The sequence below is a fragment of the Heterocephalus glaber genome, unplaced genomic scaffold, assembly GCF_053883595.1.
Source record: "Heterocephalus glaber isolate CG9 unplaced genomic scaffold, H.glaber_assembly_v1.0 deba00001606, whole genome shotgun sequence".
Taxonomy (NCBI): Eukaryota; Metazoa; Chordata; class Mammalia; order Rodentia; family Bathyergidae; genus Heterocephalus; species Heterocephalus glaber.
The window spans coordinates 39622973-39640235 of record NW_028258377.1 but is presented as its reverse complement, the minus strand read 5'-3'; the positions used below and the strand labels follow the sequence as shown (position 1 = coordinate 39640235).

At 37.5% G+C, this 17263-nt stretch overlaps 1 protein-coding gene across 2 annotated transcripts in view; it reads right to left on the bottom strand.

The window, feature by feature from the left end:
- The window catches only part of Fnip1 (folliculin interacting protein 1), a 119654-nt gene that overhangs the window by 4089 nt on the left and 98302 nt on the right, over positions 1–17263 (bottom strand). For both annotated transcript variants that reach the window (XM_087194569.1, XM_087194570.1), the window contains 4 exons: positions 14937–16347; positions 13509–13677; positions 5898–6095; positions 767–882 (listed from right to left, as the gene is read on the bottom strand). In XM_087194569.1, coding sequence (XP_087050695.1) covers positions 767–882; positions 5898–6095; positions 13509–13677; positions 14937–16347 — 1894 coding nt within the window. The remainder of the gene's footprint in view (positions 1–766; positions 883–5897; positions 6096–13508; positions 13678–14936; positions 16348–17263) is intronic.

Here is a 17263-nt window from a genome sequence, read left to right as displayed (position 1 = left end):
AAAAGTGATTATAGATCATACTGAAATAGGGTTATACTTTGTCCTCCATCAACTTCCTGTTCCTTTTCTGCGTAGCATTTTGGATATTTTCTTCCAAAAATTAATAGCAGAAGCTGTGCATGGTGGTGCATGGCTGTAATCCTAGCACTCAGGAAGCTGAGACGCGAGGAGTGCCATGAGTTGAAGGCCAGCCTGGGCTACACAGTGAGTTCAAGGCCAGGCTGCACTATGTAACAAGACCCCAACTCAAAAAAAAAAACAAAAAACAAAACAAAAAAGTAACAATAATAGCAGAGTAGACATAAAATATAATTAATGCTGAGGAATAGTAAGACGTAGATAAAGTACTACCACACACAGATTGCTGTTACTTCACCTCATCTGAAAGGCAAGCAAGATGCTTGGAATATTGAGTTTATAACATATTTAATAATGAATGAGTATTTTCTTACTTTTCCTAAAATAAAAATGAGATTTTTAGAATTCATCCAGACTAATTCACAACATACTATATGTAATGGCACAAGGGATGCCTTTCAGACCAATGAATAACAGGAAATGTGCTTTTGTATGGTACACAGTAACCCAAATTTTGAGTCTATCTAGCTTCTATTAGAAAAAGACACTTGGGCCGGGGATTTAGCTCAGCGGTTTCGCCACCTCCTGCGCAAGTACAAGGACCCGAGTTCGATCCCCGGTACCAAAAACAAACAAACAAAGACAGAATGATGGGAAAGCAAAGCCGGAAAAGAAACCACAAACGTACCCAAGAACCACTCCCAGCTCCTTGACATGAACACGCATCTGACCCCTCAGGTACTCAGACAGCATTTTGCTCTTGAAGTACAGCTCCTGCAACCGGTCTTCAAGGTGCATTACACACTGCAGTTAAGAAAGGGCCAAGAACTAGGTCAAAAAACAGGTTTCAACTCTCGAGTGATGCCAAATTTTAAAGCATCGAGTTTTTGACAGTATATTTAGTTATTCCAATCCAACATGAACTAAAATTGGGAACACATTAAATATGTGGTTTTAGCTCAAATAACAGTGTAAATTTGTTTTGGGCTTGTACCGAAGATTAGCTACTATGGTTTTTTAAAACTGTAATATATATCATAAATGTACTATTTTAACTTTACTTTTCTTTGTTTTCATAGTACACATATTCAACACTCAGGGCTTTTGCATCTTTCCCTAGCCTTTTTTTTTGAGACAATGTACTGCTAAATCTTTAAGTTGGGCTTCAATTTTCCATTGTCCTGCCTCTTCCTCCCAGACTACTGAGATTACAGGCACGCACCACTATACTCAGATCACTTTAACTATTTGAAAATGTACAATTCAGTGGCATTAAGTACATTCCAGTTGTGCAATCATCACCAATCATCATTTCCAGAAATTTAAAAAAAAATTTTCTCAGCTGGGCGTGGTGGTGCGCACCTGTAACCTCGGCACTCAGGAGGCTGAGTTCAAGACCAGCCTGGACTACATAGTGAGTTCAAGTCCAGCTTGAACTATACAGTAAGACCCTGCCTCAAAAAACAGCAGAAAAATATTTCTACTCCAAATTTATAAATGTAACATTCACTTAAATTGATTTGCTCAAATGTATTTACTAAAGAGTAAAAACAGGTTGCAGTAGTTCATAATCATGAAAAGGTAAATAAAATAATTAAAACACCTACATTTGACTTATTTTCAACTAATTTGCTCAATCTTTTCATGTAATTTGATGCCATATATTTGAGGAAAACACATCAGTTTCAAGTGTTAAAACAGTAAATTCTTGGGCTGGGGATTTAGCTCAGTGGTTTTGCCGCCTGCTACGCAAGTGCAAGGACCTGAGTTTGATCCCCCGTACCAAAAAAAATAAAAATAATAAAAGTAAATTCTTATTTGTCCTTTTATGCCTGGTTTCAAGCATTAAGGATGTTTCTGAGGTTAGTCCATACTGTAGCATGTATTTTATTTCTTCTTATGACTGAATATATATTGCATTGTATGCATTATACTACATTGTTTATCCATTCATTTGCTCATATAAACAGGTTAATGTATTTCTAACTTTTGATTATTGTGAATTATCCTGCTATGAACATTAGGATACAATTACTTGTTCTAGTCCTTTGTTTTTTGAGACAAGGTCACTATATTCCAGGGTGGCCTTCAACTCACTCTGTAGCCCAGGCTGGCCTCCAACTTGCACAGTCCTCCTGCCTCAGCCTCCTGAGCGCTGGGATTACAGACATATACCACCATGCCCAGCCTCTGTTCCAGTCTTAAGTATAAATATAGAAGTAGAATTCCTAACATGATATAGTAGTATGTGCTACGTTAAACCTTTTTTTTTTTTACGTTAAACCTTTTGAGGAAATGCCAAATTGTCACCCACATCACCTGAACCACTTCATGTTCCTATCACCAATGCACCAGGGCTCTAATTTGTCCACTCCTTGAAAATAATTACTGTTTTGAGTTACAGCCATCCTATGAGTGAGCTTTACCATATTCCCTCATCACAGACAGCATGAAATGGCATCTTACTGTAGTTTTATTTGCATTTCTCTAATGATTAATGGTGCTCAATATATTTATTTTATTTATTTCTGGAAATTGAACTCAGGGACTTGGCACTTGCCAGGGAGATGCTGCACCGCTGAGCTACATTCCTGGCCCAATGCTGATTATATTTTCATGTGCTTAATGGCCATTAGTGTATTTTCTTTGGTATAAAAGTGTATTCAAGTGCTTTGCCCTTTTTAAAATTCTATTGTTTGCTTTTTGTTTAGTTGTAGTTCTTTATATACAATTGTGCATCACTTAACAACAGGAATATGTCCTAAGAGAATCTTTAAGTGATTTCACAATTGTGCAAACATCATACAGTGTATACACACAAATCTACACAGTATAAGTCAGTGGTGGTGAACCTATGGAATGCAAGCCACAGTGGGCACGCGAGCCAAGTTGCCCCAGCAACCAAGCATCAGATAACAGTTGTTTTTTCTAAACTGAAACCTCAGATTTCGGGTTTAATTGTAATGTTGCCACTTTGTAATAAATGGGTTTTGGATTTGCAGTTTAGGTACTTGGTCTAGAGAAGGTTTGCCATCACTGGTACAGGTGAATCACTTGATAGGGCCTTTGGATACAATCAAAGAATACAGTAAATGGAAGGCTGCTATCAGCATAGCACCATTTTACAGTAAACTTCTTAAAACTAGGAGTACATTTAAAATAATGATAAAAAGTATAGTAAATAATAGTCTAGCAACATAATCATTTATTCTCATTAGCAAGTATTACTATATTAACATATGTGCTACACTTTCATCTAACTGGTACTGCACATTTTGTCTGTATCGATGTTACTACAAACGTGAATAAAGGACTGAACTATGATTTAATTTTTGCACTATCATTTTTAAAGATGACTACATCACTAGGCAAAAGGAATTTTTCAGCTCCATTATAATCTTATGGACCCACAATGATATGTGCAGTCCATCATCCATTAAAATATCATCTGCAGCACATGACTGTATTCTAGATATCAATCCCTTTCCAGACATACAATTTAAAAATATTTTCTCCTATTCTCTGGATTGCTTTTTCGCTTTGTGGACAGTTTTAATAAAAGTTTTTAATTTTGAGGAAGTCCAAGTCATCTCTTTCTTGCTTTTGTTACCTGTGTTTTGCGTGTTACAGTTAAGAAATCATTTTCATTAAAACTGTCAGGAAGATTATTCTCCTCTGTGTTTTCGTGTAGGAGTTTTATGTTTTAGCCTTAAGTCTGGGTCTTTGACTAATTTTGAGTTCATTTTTATATACAACATAAAGTGAAGGCTCAACTTCATTATTTTGCCTATGGGTGTCTAGTTTTCCTAACATCTTTTGTTGAAAATTACTTCTTTCTGTGTTGAATGGTTTTGGCACCCCTGATAAAGTTAATTAACTTGACATATGAGAGTTTACTTTGGGGCTTTCCGTTCTATTCCACTGCCGCCGCCCCCCGCGCCCTCTCCCCCAGTACTAGGGGCTGAACTCAAGGTCTTCACACTGAGCTATATCATCAGCCCTTTCTTTTTATTTTTTACTTTGAGACAGGATCTTGCTAAGTTGCCCTAGACTGAGTTGGAAAGTGCATGGGAATGTTAAGACTTCCACTGTTGTTTTTCCTTTAAGTCTGTCTGGCTCTCTGAGGCCTCTGAAATTCCATATGAATTTTAAGATGTATTTTTCTGTTTCTGAAAAAAAAAATGCGATTGGCATACTGATAAGGACTACATTCAATCTGCACTTTGGATAGTAATTTCATCCTAACAATAGTAAGTCTTCCAATCTATGAACATGGGGTGTGTTTCCACTCATGTTTTCGGTGAATTTCTTTTAGCAATGTTTTACAGTTTTTAGTTTGTAAGTCTTTTGCCTCATTGGATAAATTTATATCTAGTAATTTATTATTTTTTATTTTTAGCACTAGAGGTGGAAGCCAGGGCCTTTGTGTTACATCTCCAACCCTCTTCTATTTTTTTTTTTTTTTAACTTTGAGACAGGGTCTTCCTAAATCATTAAATTGCCTAGGTTGGGATCCAACTTGCAATCCTCCTGAGTCAGTCTCCCAGAGTGCTAGGATTACAGGCGTGTACCACCACACCCTGCTTTTCTAAGTAATTTATTCCTTTTCATGCTATTGTAAGTGGAATTCTTTCTGTAAATTTTCTTTTTGGATAGTTCACTGCTAGTATATAAGAATACAACTTACTTTTGCAGGTCTTATATCCTGAAAATTTGCTTAATTTGTATATTAGTTCCTGTAGCTTTTTGTGGAATCTTATCTTTTCCATGTAAGATATCATCTGCAAATAGTTAATTTTATATCTTTCTCTCAAATTTTGAAGTCATTTGTTTCTTTTCCTAGCCTAATCCCCCTGGCCAGGACTTCAAGTACCATGCTGAATAGAAGTGGTCTCATTCTTTACCTTAGGGGAAAGCTTTTCAGTCTTTCCCCATTGACTATGAAGTTAGCTATGGGTTTGTCATAGATGGACTTCATCATGTTGACTCACAGAGTTTCTAAACTATGCTATTTTATAATTCTAAGAGAAAGAACCCTCAAAGTTGAAATGATGTCATTCAAAAGATGTTATCAGTATTGCAAAGATGGACTGTCCGAACTGGTGACATGACACTGAGGGTTCAGAATGCACTGGTATTTTACATGAAGTTAGAAATTCTGCAGGACCACACTGTATGCACTCAACCATCTTGGTGCTGAAATCAGAGTATATAGATATGTACACGTTCCTTTCAGTCATAGCTCAGTGGGACGTAATACCAAGACCGAGTGGGTTCAAGAGCAAAGATTTATTTTCTCAGAGTTCTAGAAACTGGAAGTTCAAGATCAAGTGTACAAACACTGTTGGATTCTAGCTGAGGGCTCTCTTCCTGCCTGGTGGACAGCTGCAAGTGTGTTGTGTCCTTACAGGGTAGAGATAGAACAATCTCACTCTCTATTCCTTATTAGGCCATAATCCCATCATGCAGCTCCACCTTTAAGACCTAATCTAACCTTAATTACTTCCCCCAATCCCCAGGTCCAAATGCTATAGCAGTAGGGACTGAAGATGCATAACAAATATTTAGTTCATAACATGGTTTTTCAAAGAACAATGATGGTGTGGGGTTGCACACCAGTAATCCTAGCACTTGGGAGGCTGAGACAGGAGGATCACTGCAAGTTCAAGGCCAGCCTGTACTACATAGTGAGACCCTGTCTCAAAGCAAACAAAGAAAAATGATGAAACTAGCAGCATTATTCTGTACACACATATATTAAGCAGAGTTTAACCATCTAGCCGAATGCTTAAAGTAAGTTAAGCCTTACATATACTTACAAAATTTGGAGACAAGTTATGCTTATAAAGCTGAAGAGTGGAATGAAGCAGGTTGGAAACAAGACTGGACACCAACACTTCTTTTCCCAGCTTATTATCTGTCACTCGTCTCTGGCTGCTAGCCACTTGGACAGTCCATTTATCCATATCAGCTATAATACAGACAGCTTCTGCTATTGGTTCATCCAAAACTGGATGCTAAAAAGAAAAGAATTCAACTTATAACAAAGTTTTCAAATATAATCCAAAGGCAAGGAGGCAACAAAGAGTAAACCAAAGCAGAAAAAAAGGTAGTAAGTTCTAAGGGCTGGTGATGTATAGTTCAATGTTAGTATACTCGCCTGGGTTTGATCTCAGCACCACCAAAACCCCGTCAACAAAAAACCTGGATATTACATTCCTACAGCTACTGCCAGAGAATCCTTGGCAGAGGAAAATGAAATAATTAACTCAATAACAGACAATCTGAGATACCACACAAAAATCATCATCGGTAGAAACTTTGTATTCATTACTAAAACTTTGTTCTTCAACACAGAACATTCTTTCACAAGTCTGTTGATCATTCATTCATTTTACATACCACTGAGTGCAAATGTGTGCCAAGCAAGTAGAAGAAAATGTTTTTTAGATCAAAAGAGTTAAACTGAAAAGAAGTAAGACAGAATATTCATACACACAAGTCAAGGGTAAGAGCCTGTGCTGTCAGGCATTCATCTGTCTCAGCATCACTGGGGCTGGCTATCCCGCAATGACATGAAGGGCCTTACACATGCCCTAGATTTTTCCATTTTGGCAAGACCTATATTCAGAGTTTGTATACAGCATTTAAAAGGAGAAAATCAATATGTCCTAACATGCCTCTCCAACATACACTGTTAAATGAAAACCAAGTCACTATACATACACATACAACTATATCCCAGTTGTGTTTTAAAAAATTCAGATTGACAGGTGAAAGCAAATAAACAGGAATGAAGGTAGACATGGTGATCCGTGCCTGTAATCCCAGCAGTATGAGAAGCCGAGGCAGGAAGATTTCAAATTTGAGCCCAGCCTAGGCAACTTAGTGAGACCCTGTCTCAAAATTTAAAACATTAAAAAAGACTGAAAATATAGCTCAGTGTGAAGGCCCTGAGTTCAATCTACTGCCAAAGGAAAAAAAAAAGAAAAAGAAAATGAAAATACTGAAATCATGCTCTTTACCACAAAAAAAAGAAGTAGGAATATTAAGAGTATAAAGAAGGACTTGTATATTTTATTCTGTATATCTTGGTATTATTTGAATTTTTATCACAGGTATGATACTCTTATGACTTAAAAATTTAAGGCCTAATGAAAAATAGTATTTTAACTCATATATACCGATAAAAAGGCCACCAGGCACATGTCTGCACTCCCTATAGTTTACACAAAAGATAAAAACTGACAAGTATAAATCCTGACCGTGAGAGAGAGATAGAGTGGGCTTACAATGCTTAGCGCCTGAGTATCTTTCTGTATTTCCAAAGGTAAGGATTTCCTGCCAAATGGAATAGTACCAAAAATGACAGTAAAACTACAATTCTGAAGACTCAGACCCCATGGCTTTTTCTCTCTCAATTTTACCATTACTGAAGTTAGACAACTGTGGATATCAGTTTGCTCTTGTATATGTCTGTTTGGCTTCTTCAAAGTATATCTTCTTTTTTTTTTTTTTTTGTACTGGGGATCAAACTCGGGTTCTTGCGTTTGCGCAGAAGGCGGCAAAACCACTGAGCTAAATCCCCGGTCCGAAAGTATATCTTTTTGCCAGTTAGTAAGAACAACTGGGAACAAAGCCCTTTCCTGGACAGAAGACAGTGGAGAGGTCACTATTTGAAGGAGATCAAAAGAAAAACTTGTTATGAAATGAGATAAAACAAAAACATGAGTAACAGATGAGGCGGGAACCCAGTCCCAGGGAAACAGAAGAATGTGATATTGTATCGGGATTTATAGGACAGGGTATTTCACAGTGGAAGGGACACTGAAATAAGGATAGAATTACTGGTGAAAAATAGAGAACACAGACTCTTCCGTGAGAAGGCTCAAAGATAGTAAATTCATGTGGCTAAATTTGTGAGAAATGCTACTGAGAAATGGGAAAGAAAAGAACAGTAATAAGCCTGAAAAGACACACTGAAGATTTCTCATGCTTTGAGAAGCCTTAAACTTCATATTTATGTTTCATAAAACAGGATTAAAATATAATTCTTCTCTTGCCTAAACTCTTAAGTCTTCAAATATCCCCTCCTTGCTTGTGAATACTGCTGTATCTCCACACTGCTACAAACCCTGATTTTTCAACTGCCTGCCAGGTATATTAAAACATAGCCTTAGAAATTATACACTTTAAATTAAAATAGTCCAAATCAACTTCAGTATTTTCTCTCAATATGAGCATTTTTAAAAAAAAGAGAACCCCAATGCTGTGCAGGGATCAGGTCTTAGGGACACTGCAAATGGCTATTCAAATTAGCCTTTTGGGCAAGTAAGCAAACAACATGTGCATGCACGTTCTCTCTCTCTCTCTCTCTCTCACACACACACACACACACACACACACACAAATATTTCTAACTTTAAAAAATGGCCAATAACTTTACTTCGAGGAATCTAAAGAAATACTCTTAAATTCATTGAACGTAGAAATTACATCAGTGTTGTTTATCACAGTAAGAGACAGAAAAACTTCCTTAAAAAGTTAAGCTGCTGGTAGCGGAGCATGTGTATAATCTCAGTACTCTGGGAGGGTGAGGAAGGAGGATTCCAAGTTTGAAACCAGCCTGGACAACTCAACTCAACTCAACTAAAATAAAATAAAGTAAGTAAGGCTGGTGATGTAGCTAAGTGTGATAGCACTGAGTTCAATTTCCAGGACCAGGAGAAAAAAAATTAACCAGCTGGGCATGGTAGTCTGCACCTCTAGTACTGAGCTCAGGAGGTTCAGGCCAGCCTGAGAAACACCACCAAACCCTATCTCAAAAAAAAAAAAAAAAATTTTTTTTTTTTGCAGTAGGAGAAAAGTGCTATCTACTGCTCCATGACAATGTCATGGGATAAACAATAAACACTAAAAATGTTTATAAACTGTCTTAATGATATATATATTCAGATACATATGCATACCTTTTATAAATGTAAGGGCTCACTTATTTATACATATATTGTATGTATACACATACACAGATATACAGAATGACAACAAACAGGTACAAGGTACTTGTGCCTAAGATATGCAAAATAACACACAGTATTACTGATACATAAGCATTATTGTCACTTTCATTAGAGCAAGAGAAACAGAACCTCATACTAAACTTAGTGGTGCCTTGGTTCACAAACTTAATCCTTTCCACAATTCTAGATCAAATTCCCCCATAAGCTCAACATTGAACCTAACTATTGAATGATTCAATTCTCATCCAATTCGACTTGTGGCCTGAATCGTGGAAAGAATTAAGTTCGTGAACTGAGGTACAACTGTGTTCTATGGTAGGATATATGCTGAATAAGTAGTAAGTGGCCAAGTATGGATTATGTAAGAAGCCTAATGACACTGAGTGAGTCTTTATATTAAAAATGGCTGCTGCAACTTGACACTTTACTCTTAAGTGAAATAAACTGGACACACGTGTAAATATCGCATTCTCCCTGGTGTAAGAAACTGAAAGGGTAAATAAGGGCCAAAATATGGTAATACATAATGTGAAATAGGAAGAAACTGTTTAAAAGGAAAGGGGAACTGGGAAGGGGGGAGGTAGGAGGTGGGAAAGAAGGAAGGGAAAAGAAAATAAGAAAAGGATAAAATTGATACAAAGCTTTGTAAATGAGGGGGAGACTGAACAGAGGGGAGGGAATTGGGAGAAAAAGAGGAATGAAGATATACCATGAACAGGTAAATTCTCTATGATGAAAGTGATTATGTATATTTAAATTGTACCAATAAATTTAAATTTTTAAAAAATTGCTGCCATTGTATTGTAGAATTAAGAAAGCTTGTGTCTGGCTTTCTGTATATTCCAAAACTTTATATAATAAATACATTTTAATTTGGTAGTTTGTTTTAAAACAAGGTCTCACCATGTAGTTCAGACTGGCCTTGAACTCACTATGCAGCCCAGGCTGGCCTTGAACTCACAGTGATCCTCCTGCCTCAGCCTCTTGAGTGCTAGGATTACAGGTGTGGACCACCATGCCCAGAATCATCTGGTAGTTTTTTAAAATGCTGTTTCTTTAGGAATTGGGGGGAAAGAAAATGACACTTATGTGAGACCAGATGGGAAGAATGAGGCCTAACTGGCTGCCTCTGTGAGCAGTGAGAAGAGGGCGTGCAGGCGTGCTCACACGCTGCAGGGGAAGTAAGAACACCTGAGGTTGAGGTGTTCACACGAGGATTACCGTGGAGGGCGGAGACAGGTGAGGCCTGTGGGATCCTAACTGCTCCAGCGTGTGTCTCACTGAATAAAGCCAAGGGGCGCCAGTCACTTGGGGCTCTATGTCGAAGGGAGACACGAGCTTCCTGGCCCCCCAGATTTTAACCTGGGTTCTGTGTCTCTTTACTTTTCATCCCTGTCACCCCTTGGTGAGGTTCGAGCCCATGGGCTGGTTCCTACAGACACCCTACCCAGGGCATCTACCTGTGAGCAACATTACCAACTGTTTTCATCCTGAGATGGGTTTTCCCCTAAACGTCCTAGGCTGGCCTTGAACTTGAGGTCTTCCTCCCTTAGTTTTCTGAGTAGATGGGATTACAAGGCATGAACCACTGCGCCTAATGCAGTGTATCTTTTAAAAAAGTACTGTATCTGTTATTCACATATTAAAAGTTTCCTACATATTTTTCCATGAAGACACAAAAAATAATTCTCATTTTAAATGTAATGATGATAAAATTTAAGTATGTAATGACTAAAACTATGAAAAATATCTCACAACCTGTTAGTGCTGATCGGACTATTTTAATTTTTCTAAAACTTTCTACTGTTGCTTTGATAATAAATACACCCATAAGATTAAATGAAAATATGAGAGGAAAAGACTACAAACCCAGTCACTGAAACACAGCAGAGGACAAACAGCTCTTCTATCTTACCGTCACAGAAAGAAACAGTGAGTAAACAGGCCTGGGGCCAACAATCTTAGTACTGCAAACTCTTTAATATTACTTTTGCTGCTCGTATTAATCTTTGCTTATCTGTTTCAGAGACAGAATGGCTTGGCAGCAGGCCGATCAATAAATTCCAGTTTTGCCATTTCTGATCTATGTAACTTAAAATTTCTGCATATTTATAAGGATGATATTCACTAACATATGCTTCCACCTTAAGGCACTAGAAAAATAAATTAAACCCAAAGCTAGCAGCAGGGAAGAAATAATAAAGAATTACAGTGGAAATTAATGAAACAGAAAAATCAATGGAAACAAAAATTCCTTGGAAAAGATCAACAAAAGTAGCAAACCTTTACCTAGAATGTGAACCTGCCAAAAATTTCTCTAAAGAGCTAAACAGAAAATCTTTCAGGCTTTGAGGTCTAAAATGCCTGTCTCAATGATTCAACTCTGCTGTTAAGCAGGACAAAACCCCATAAAGTATGTAAAGAAATGGCTGTGGTTGTGTCGTGTTTATTTACAAAAAGAAGAGCCACTTTACCATGAATAAACACCTCTCTTTGGAGAAGCCCCAACTTTTCAGAGAAATAACAAACAAAAAAGACACAGATAACAAAACAAAATTTGTAACACAGGGCATTACTAGTAGCCGTGTAGAAACTTAAAGGATTATAAATGTGTACTATGCGCAAGTTTATTCAAGTAAATTTGACCATCAAAATTAGTAATTGGGACAAATTCCCAGAAAGACAAAAATTACCAAAACTGGGTTGAGAATATAGTTCAGTGGTAAAGTGCTTATCTAGCATGTGTGAAGCCTCGGGTTTGATCCCCAACACCACAAAAACTAACTCAAGAAGAAATAAAAAATGGAAATAGACATATACAAAATAAAGAAACTGAATTTTCAGTTTAAAACATCCTGCTGGGAGTGAGGGTAGTTGAAGACTGTAATCAATCTACCACAGAGCTACATCTCCAACTTTAAGAGATCCCCATTTTAAAAAGCCTAGGCCCAAATGGCTTCATTGGTGAATTCTATCAAAGAGAAAAAAATAGTTGAAAATTCTCTAAGAATCATTCCATAAAATTAAGGAGGAGGAAATAGTTCTCACCTCATTCTCTGAGGCCAGTAGTAATAACCCTATCCAAGCTCTACAAAAAACTACAGATAAATACTTCAACATCATAAGTAAACTAGCATAAGTCAAGCTGGGCGTGGTAGTGCACGCCTGTGATCCTAACATTCTGGAAGGCTGAGGTGGGAGGATATCAAGTTTGAACCCAGCCTAGGCAACTCAGCAAGACCCTCTCTTAAAATAAAAACCAAAAAGGGCCAAGTTGGAGACGAAGTTCAGTATGAAGGCCTGTGGTTCAATCCCCAGTGCTCACACAAAAAAATACTGAATATAAAAATAATTATACACCATGATCAACTGCAACTTTTCCCTAAGAAAGCAAAGGTTGTTTTACCTTCTAAAAGTCAATCAGCATAATCTATAACATTAACATATGCTCATCTCACTAGACAAAGAAAGTAATTTGACAAAATCCCACACCTATTCATGGTTTAAATGATGAGGGGAAAAGTAAAAGCAAAAAAACCTCAGAGACTGGATAGAACTGAACTTCTTCCGTCTAGTAAAGTGTCTGTAAGAACCCTACAAATGTACTTAATAATGAACCACTGAATGTTTTCCCCTAAGACTAGGAATAAGACAATGACATGGACTGCCACCATTTCTATGCTACATTATACAGAAGTTTCTAGCTGGTAAAGTCAGGTAAAACCAAAAACCAAAACCCACACAAGAAAAAAACAAAACTGAAAAGAAAAAGAAAGGAAGGAAAGAAAGAAAGGAAAAGGGGGAGAGACAAGGGCACCAAGACGGAAAGAAATATATAAAACTGTTCACTGATGACACATGCTTGTGTAGAAAACCATAAAAAGTCTACACAACAACACAATTAATAAGAGTTCACAAAGGTCATAGGTTACAAGATTAATATACAAAAATCAAGTATACTTTTATATATAAAAGCAGTAAATCTGAGGGCTGGGCAGGTAGCTCAGTGGCACTGCAACTGCTGGGCAAGCACAACGTCCTGAGTTTGATCCCCAGTACTGAAGAAAAAAAAAGCAATAAATCTGAAAAGAAAATTAAGAAAATAATCACGTTTGCAATTAAACATTTCCAGGTTTTTGATATTATAAATAATCTAGTCAATGTACTTATATGAATACCTACTGTACTTTTTCTGTATTTCAGATTTCCATTTTGATAGATTTCTGGAGCTCCACACTTGCTTTTACAGTGACAGGTACAAAAATATAGGTGCTATACATAAAAGGAGGGATTCAGAGAACAATGATTGTGCTACACAGTCATGTGTGATCAAAACACAAGGTAATTCAGGGTTCTGCTAGTGAACAGACTTCATCCTGAATAAATTCAAGAAGAGTGATGGTCACTCACCTGCACGGCATGAGACAAATCTGATACCAGACACTGGCGGAGTCTCTCATCACTCCCAATTCCTTGAAGAACAAAGTCAGGCACGTACGATGAGCAGTAGCCACCCAGCAAGGACCTCCCAAAATTGGCAATGTTGGGCTGAACAGCACTCACTTCAATTAACTTTGATCTGGAAAAAAGATTCCCAAGAACGGCAAATCTAACTAATAATAAACATTTTACCAGTTAAAAAAATTTTTTTTGAACTGCACTAGTCTGTATTTATAGTTCCATTATTTTCTACAAAATGGTGTAAAATCATCCTTGAATAAAAACTGGCTCAAGTGCTCAAACATACGACTTCTTGGATGGACAAAAAGGCTTAACAACTCTGTAATCAAGTAAAGTGTAAATCTTTCTTAAAAGACTTTAGGGGAGCTGTCCCATTGTTCGTAACACACCTCCAATACAATCGGATTATGAAAATCATCCATGACAAAGTAGCTAAAACTGTCACAAGTCTAGATCTAGGTAGGTAACATTTCTTAAGCATAGCTTCTCCTCCTTTCACAAGCTGTGATCAAAAAACATGGTAATGTTTAAAAATTTATTAAGAGTAAAATATAAATTGTCATTAATCTCCCTTAAAATACTCCATTTCAAACACATCCCATTATTCTTGCTATTCTCAGTTCTGGAAGTCCTCTTTCATAAGTGTCTTTGGTTGTGCTGTCATGGCTAAGCTAACTCAAAGTCCTCAAGTGACTCAAACCATTTACCTTTCATGATTATTTTGACTCTGGGGAAGAGCCAGAAGTCGCATGGTGTGAGATCTGGTAAATAAGGTAGATGAGGACACACCATAGTGTCCTTAGGAGCCTGCCCTTCCACTGGGTGGTACTTGACAGCAGCATTCACTGTATTTTTGACCATGCCTCAAAAGATACTCCCAAAGGACTTCCAGAACTGCTTCAGAAAGTGACAAGAATGTAAATGTGTTTGAAATGAGGGGGAGTATTCTGAAGATTTATGACAGTATGACTTCTTTAAAAAATTAAATGTTCAGCATGTGTTTTGGTCACACTATATACTTGACTTAGAGTGCATATTCTGTTTTCATCCTACTTAGTCTTGGCCAAATTTACTTGTAACAGCTACTTCCTACTTTCTCAGTGATCACCTCTCCCTGACTGCCAGACTTGACACAGGTCCATTTTGGAAGCACAATTCACTCCAAAATGCCTATGTCGACAAGATCCTTTAACAACTTCGACTACTTTATTTCTTCCTAACAGTGAGAACATATAATAATAAAAAAGACAGTTTTGCCAGGACAACGATCTCTTTTTTTATATCAGGGGGCTACTACCAACCTCCAGAGAACTGGTAAATAAAACAATGGTAGATATTTAGATAGGGCCTATCGTAAGGTGAAAATTTTCTACTTACCCAGGAAAAGGTATCTCATCCTCTTCTGCCCAGTCTTCTTGCTCTCCTCCATAGTAACTGCTGACTTGTCTCGTTATATCATGACCTGTATCTTCACTTTCACTATCCCCAAGGGCACTATCTGAACTTTCATTTCTTGGAATGTCCCATTCTGTTCCCACAGCATTTTTTTTCTCTGCACTATCTTTGTCCCCATGGGGGACAAGAATGGAGTATGTATCTCTTTGGTCTTGCTGAGGAAAGCAGGTTTTACATGAATCTTGATGAATGGTTTCTATACATTTACAAAATTCATTGTTCTGTTTGTTAGTTTTTGTACACAATCTTTTTGAAAACTCTAACATACAGCAGTGTTCTTTACTGTCTGTACTTGTTTTAACTGGAACATCATCAATAGTCCTTGTTTCAATTGAATCATCATTAAAATATTCATCAAATAAGCTCATGCTCTCTGGGTCCGAATGACTCCAACAGGTAAGTTCACCAGGCTCTCCAGAAACCATGTTCTGTATATCAGACTCTCCAGACTGGTCCTTAGTTGTTTGTTTAGTTTCTTGATGCTTATCAACAGGCCCTCTGTCTTCCTTTAATGGCTTGGTGTGATGCCTGCTTATCTGATCCACCACTGCCTGACTCCTTAGTTCAGTATCTGAATCAGGTGACATAGAATCTCCAATGAGGAAAGTAACCTTTGTCTGGGTTATATCATAAGAAAACGCAGCAGGCATAGTCTTATCAGGAGGTTTTTTCTCCACAACTATTCCTGTGGCTCTCATTGCTTTGCCTGGGTGGTTATCCGAATCCAGCAATTCCTTACCCTGCCATGTTTCCTCTGTTGGCTCTGAGCCTTTCTCTGACAATATACGTTTGTCTGCTGGAGCAGATCCTGTGCAAACAACAGTTTCTAACTTGGTGTCAAGACAAGCTCTTAATTTATACTGTTTAACATCAACAGCATTTTCTTCTTGGCAGTCAGGAGAAATCATTCGGCATTCATCTGAAATTCCTAGTGACTCCTTAGAATTATTTTGAGTATCTTCTTTCTCTTGTTGGGACACATTCTCTGTATTCTGCCCAAGGAGTGGATGAATGCAGTATTTACAGTTACAATGAGGAGTTTTTGTCTCTTCAGATTCCTTGAAGAGCAAACTGCTTTTGTTTCTATGCATTGTGATAAGGACATACTCTGATTCCTCAATTTCACCTTTCTCTAAAGTGGTTGTAATCACTGTGCCTGGCATAACAATGGCTTCATCTTCTCCATTTTCTAAAAGATGAGTTTCTTGAAGTTCAGAGCATCTTATGAAATAAGTAAGAAAATAAAGCAGCCTATGGACCATATCTTGTCGTTTGCCAACCACCACAGTCCTTGCTAACCGTACAGGAGAGCCAATAGCGCCATACAGATCTCCTGCAATGAAGGAACCAGTTAACGGACACTTTTTTACTCACACAATTAAGAGGCTATTTTCACTTATGAGAAACCCACTCTTACAGTGTGAAGACAGTTCACGTTTCACTACCTGTTCTTTAACAGATGTCTGACTATGCAGGACAGCATGGTAAGATGAAAGGTTTTAACCATACAGAAAGGTGAATGGTGATTTTCTAGCTTCTTCTTTAAAGAGCTGCTGTTGCTCTGAATCCAAAGACGTTTCAGGAAGTTACATTTACCAGTCCAGGGATTTAACTCAGTGGCACTGTGTCTTGGAAGTGCAAGGTCCTGAGTTCAATCTCCCATCCAAAAAGAAAATTACATTTACCAGGGATGTTTCCTGTGCCAGGTGGGATGCACAGCATCTTTTTCTGGGTGGAGAAGTACTGTCAGAAATACTAGGTTTCAGGGCCGGGGATTTAGCTTAGTGGTTCTGGCACCTGCCTCACAAGTGCAAGGTCCCGAATTCAATCCCCGGTACCAAAAACAAAAAAACAAAAAAGAAAAAAAAGAAATACTACATTTCTGAAGGTTTCTGAAGCTATGTCTAATGCAGAAAACAGAAAGCACAGTGTCTGTTGGTAGGCAACAAGAGGAATGGAGCCATGGGGGCCAGGAGCACCGCTAGAGGAATCATGTCACTCGTTGCTCTATTTATGCTATAGCTCAAATTAAACCCATAATCTGAGTGCAAAACAACTTAAAACTGGAGAGTACAAAACCATTAGTATAAATCAATTCAATTTTTGCAAGTTGTCAGTATACACCCTTAAAATCTTTACTTTTACTTTATAAAACCTTATACTTTGTAAAGAAATAAACATAAATAGGTCTAAATAAATTTATGCTTTTTTGACAGTACTGTGATAATTTTTTCCTTCTAGCTACGATG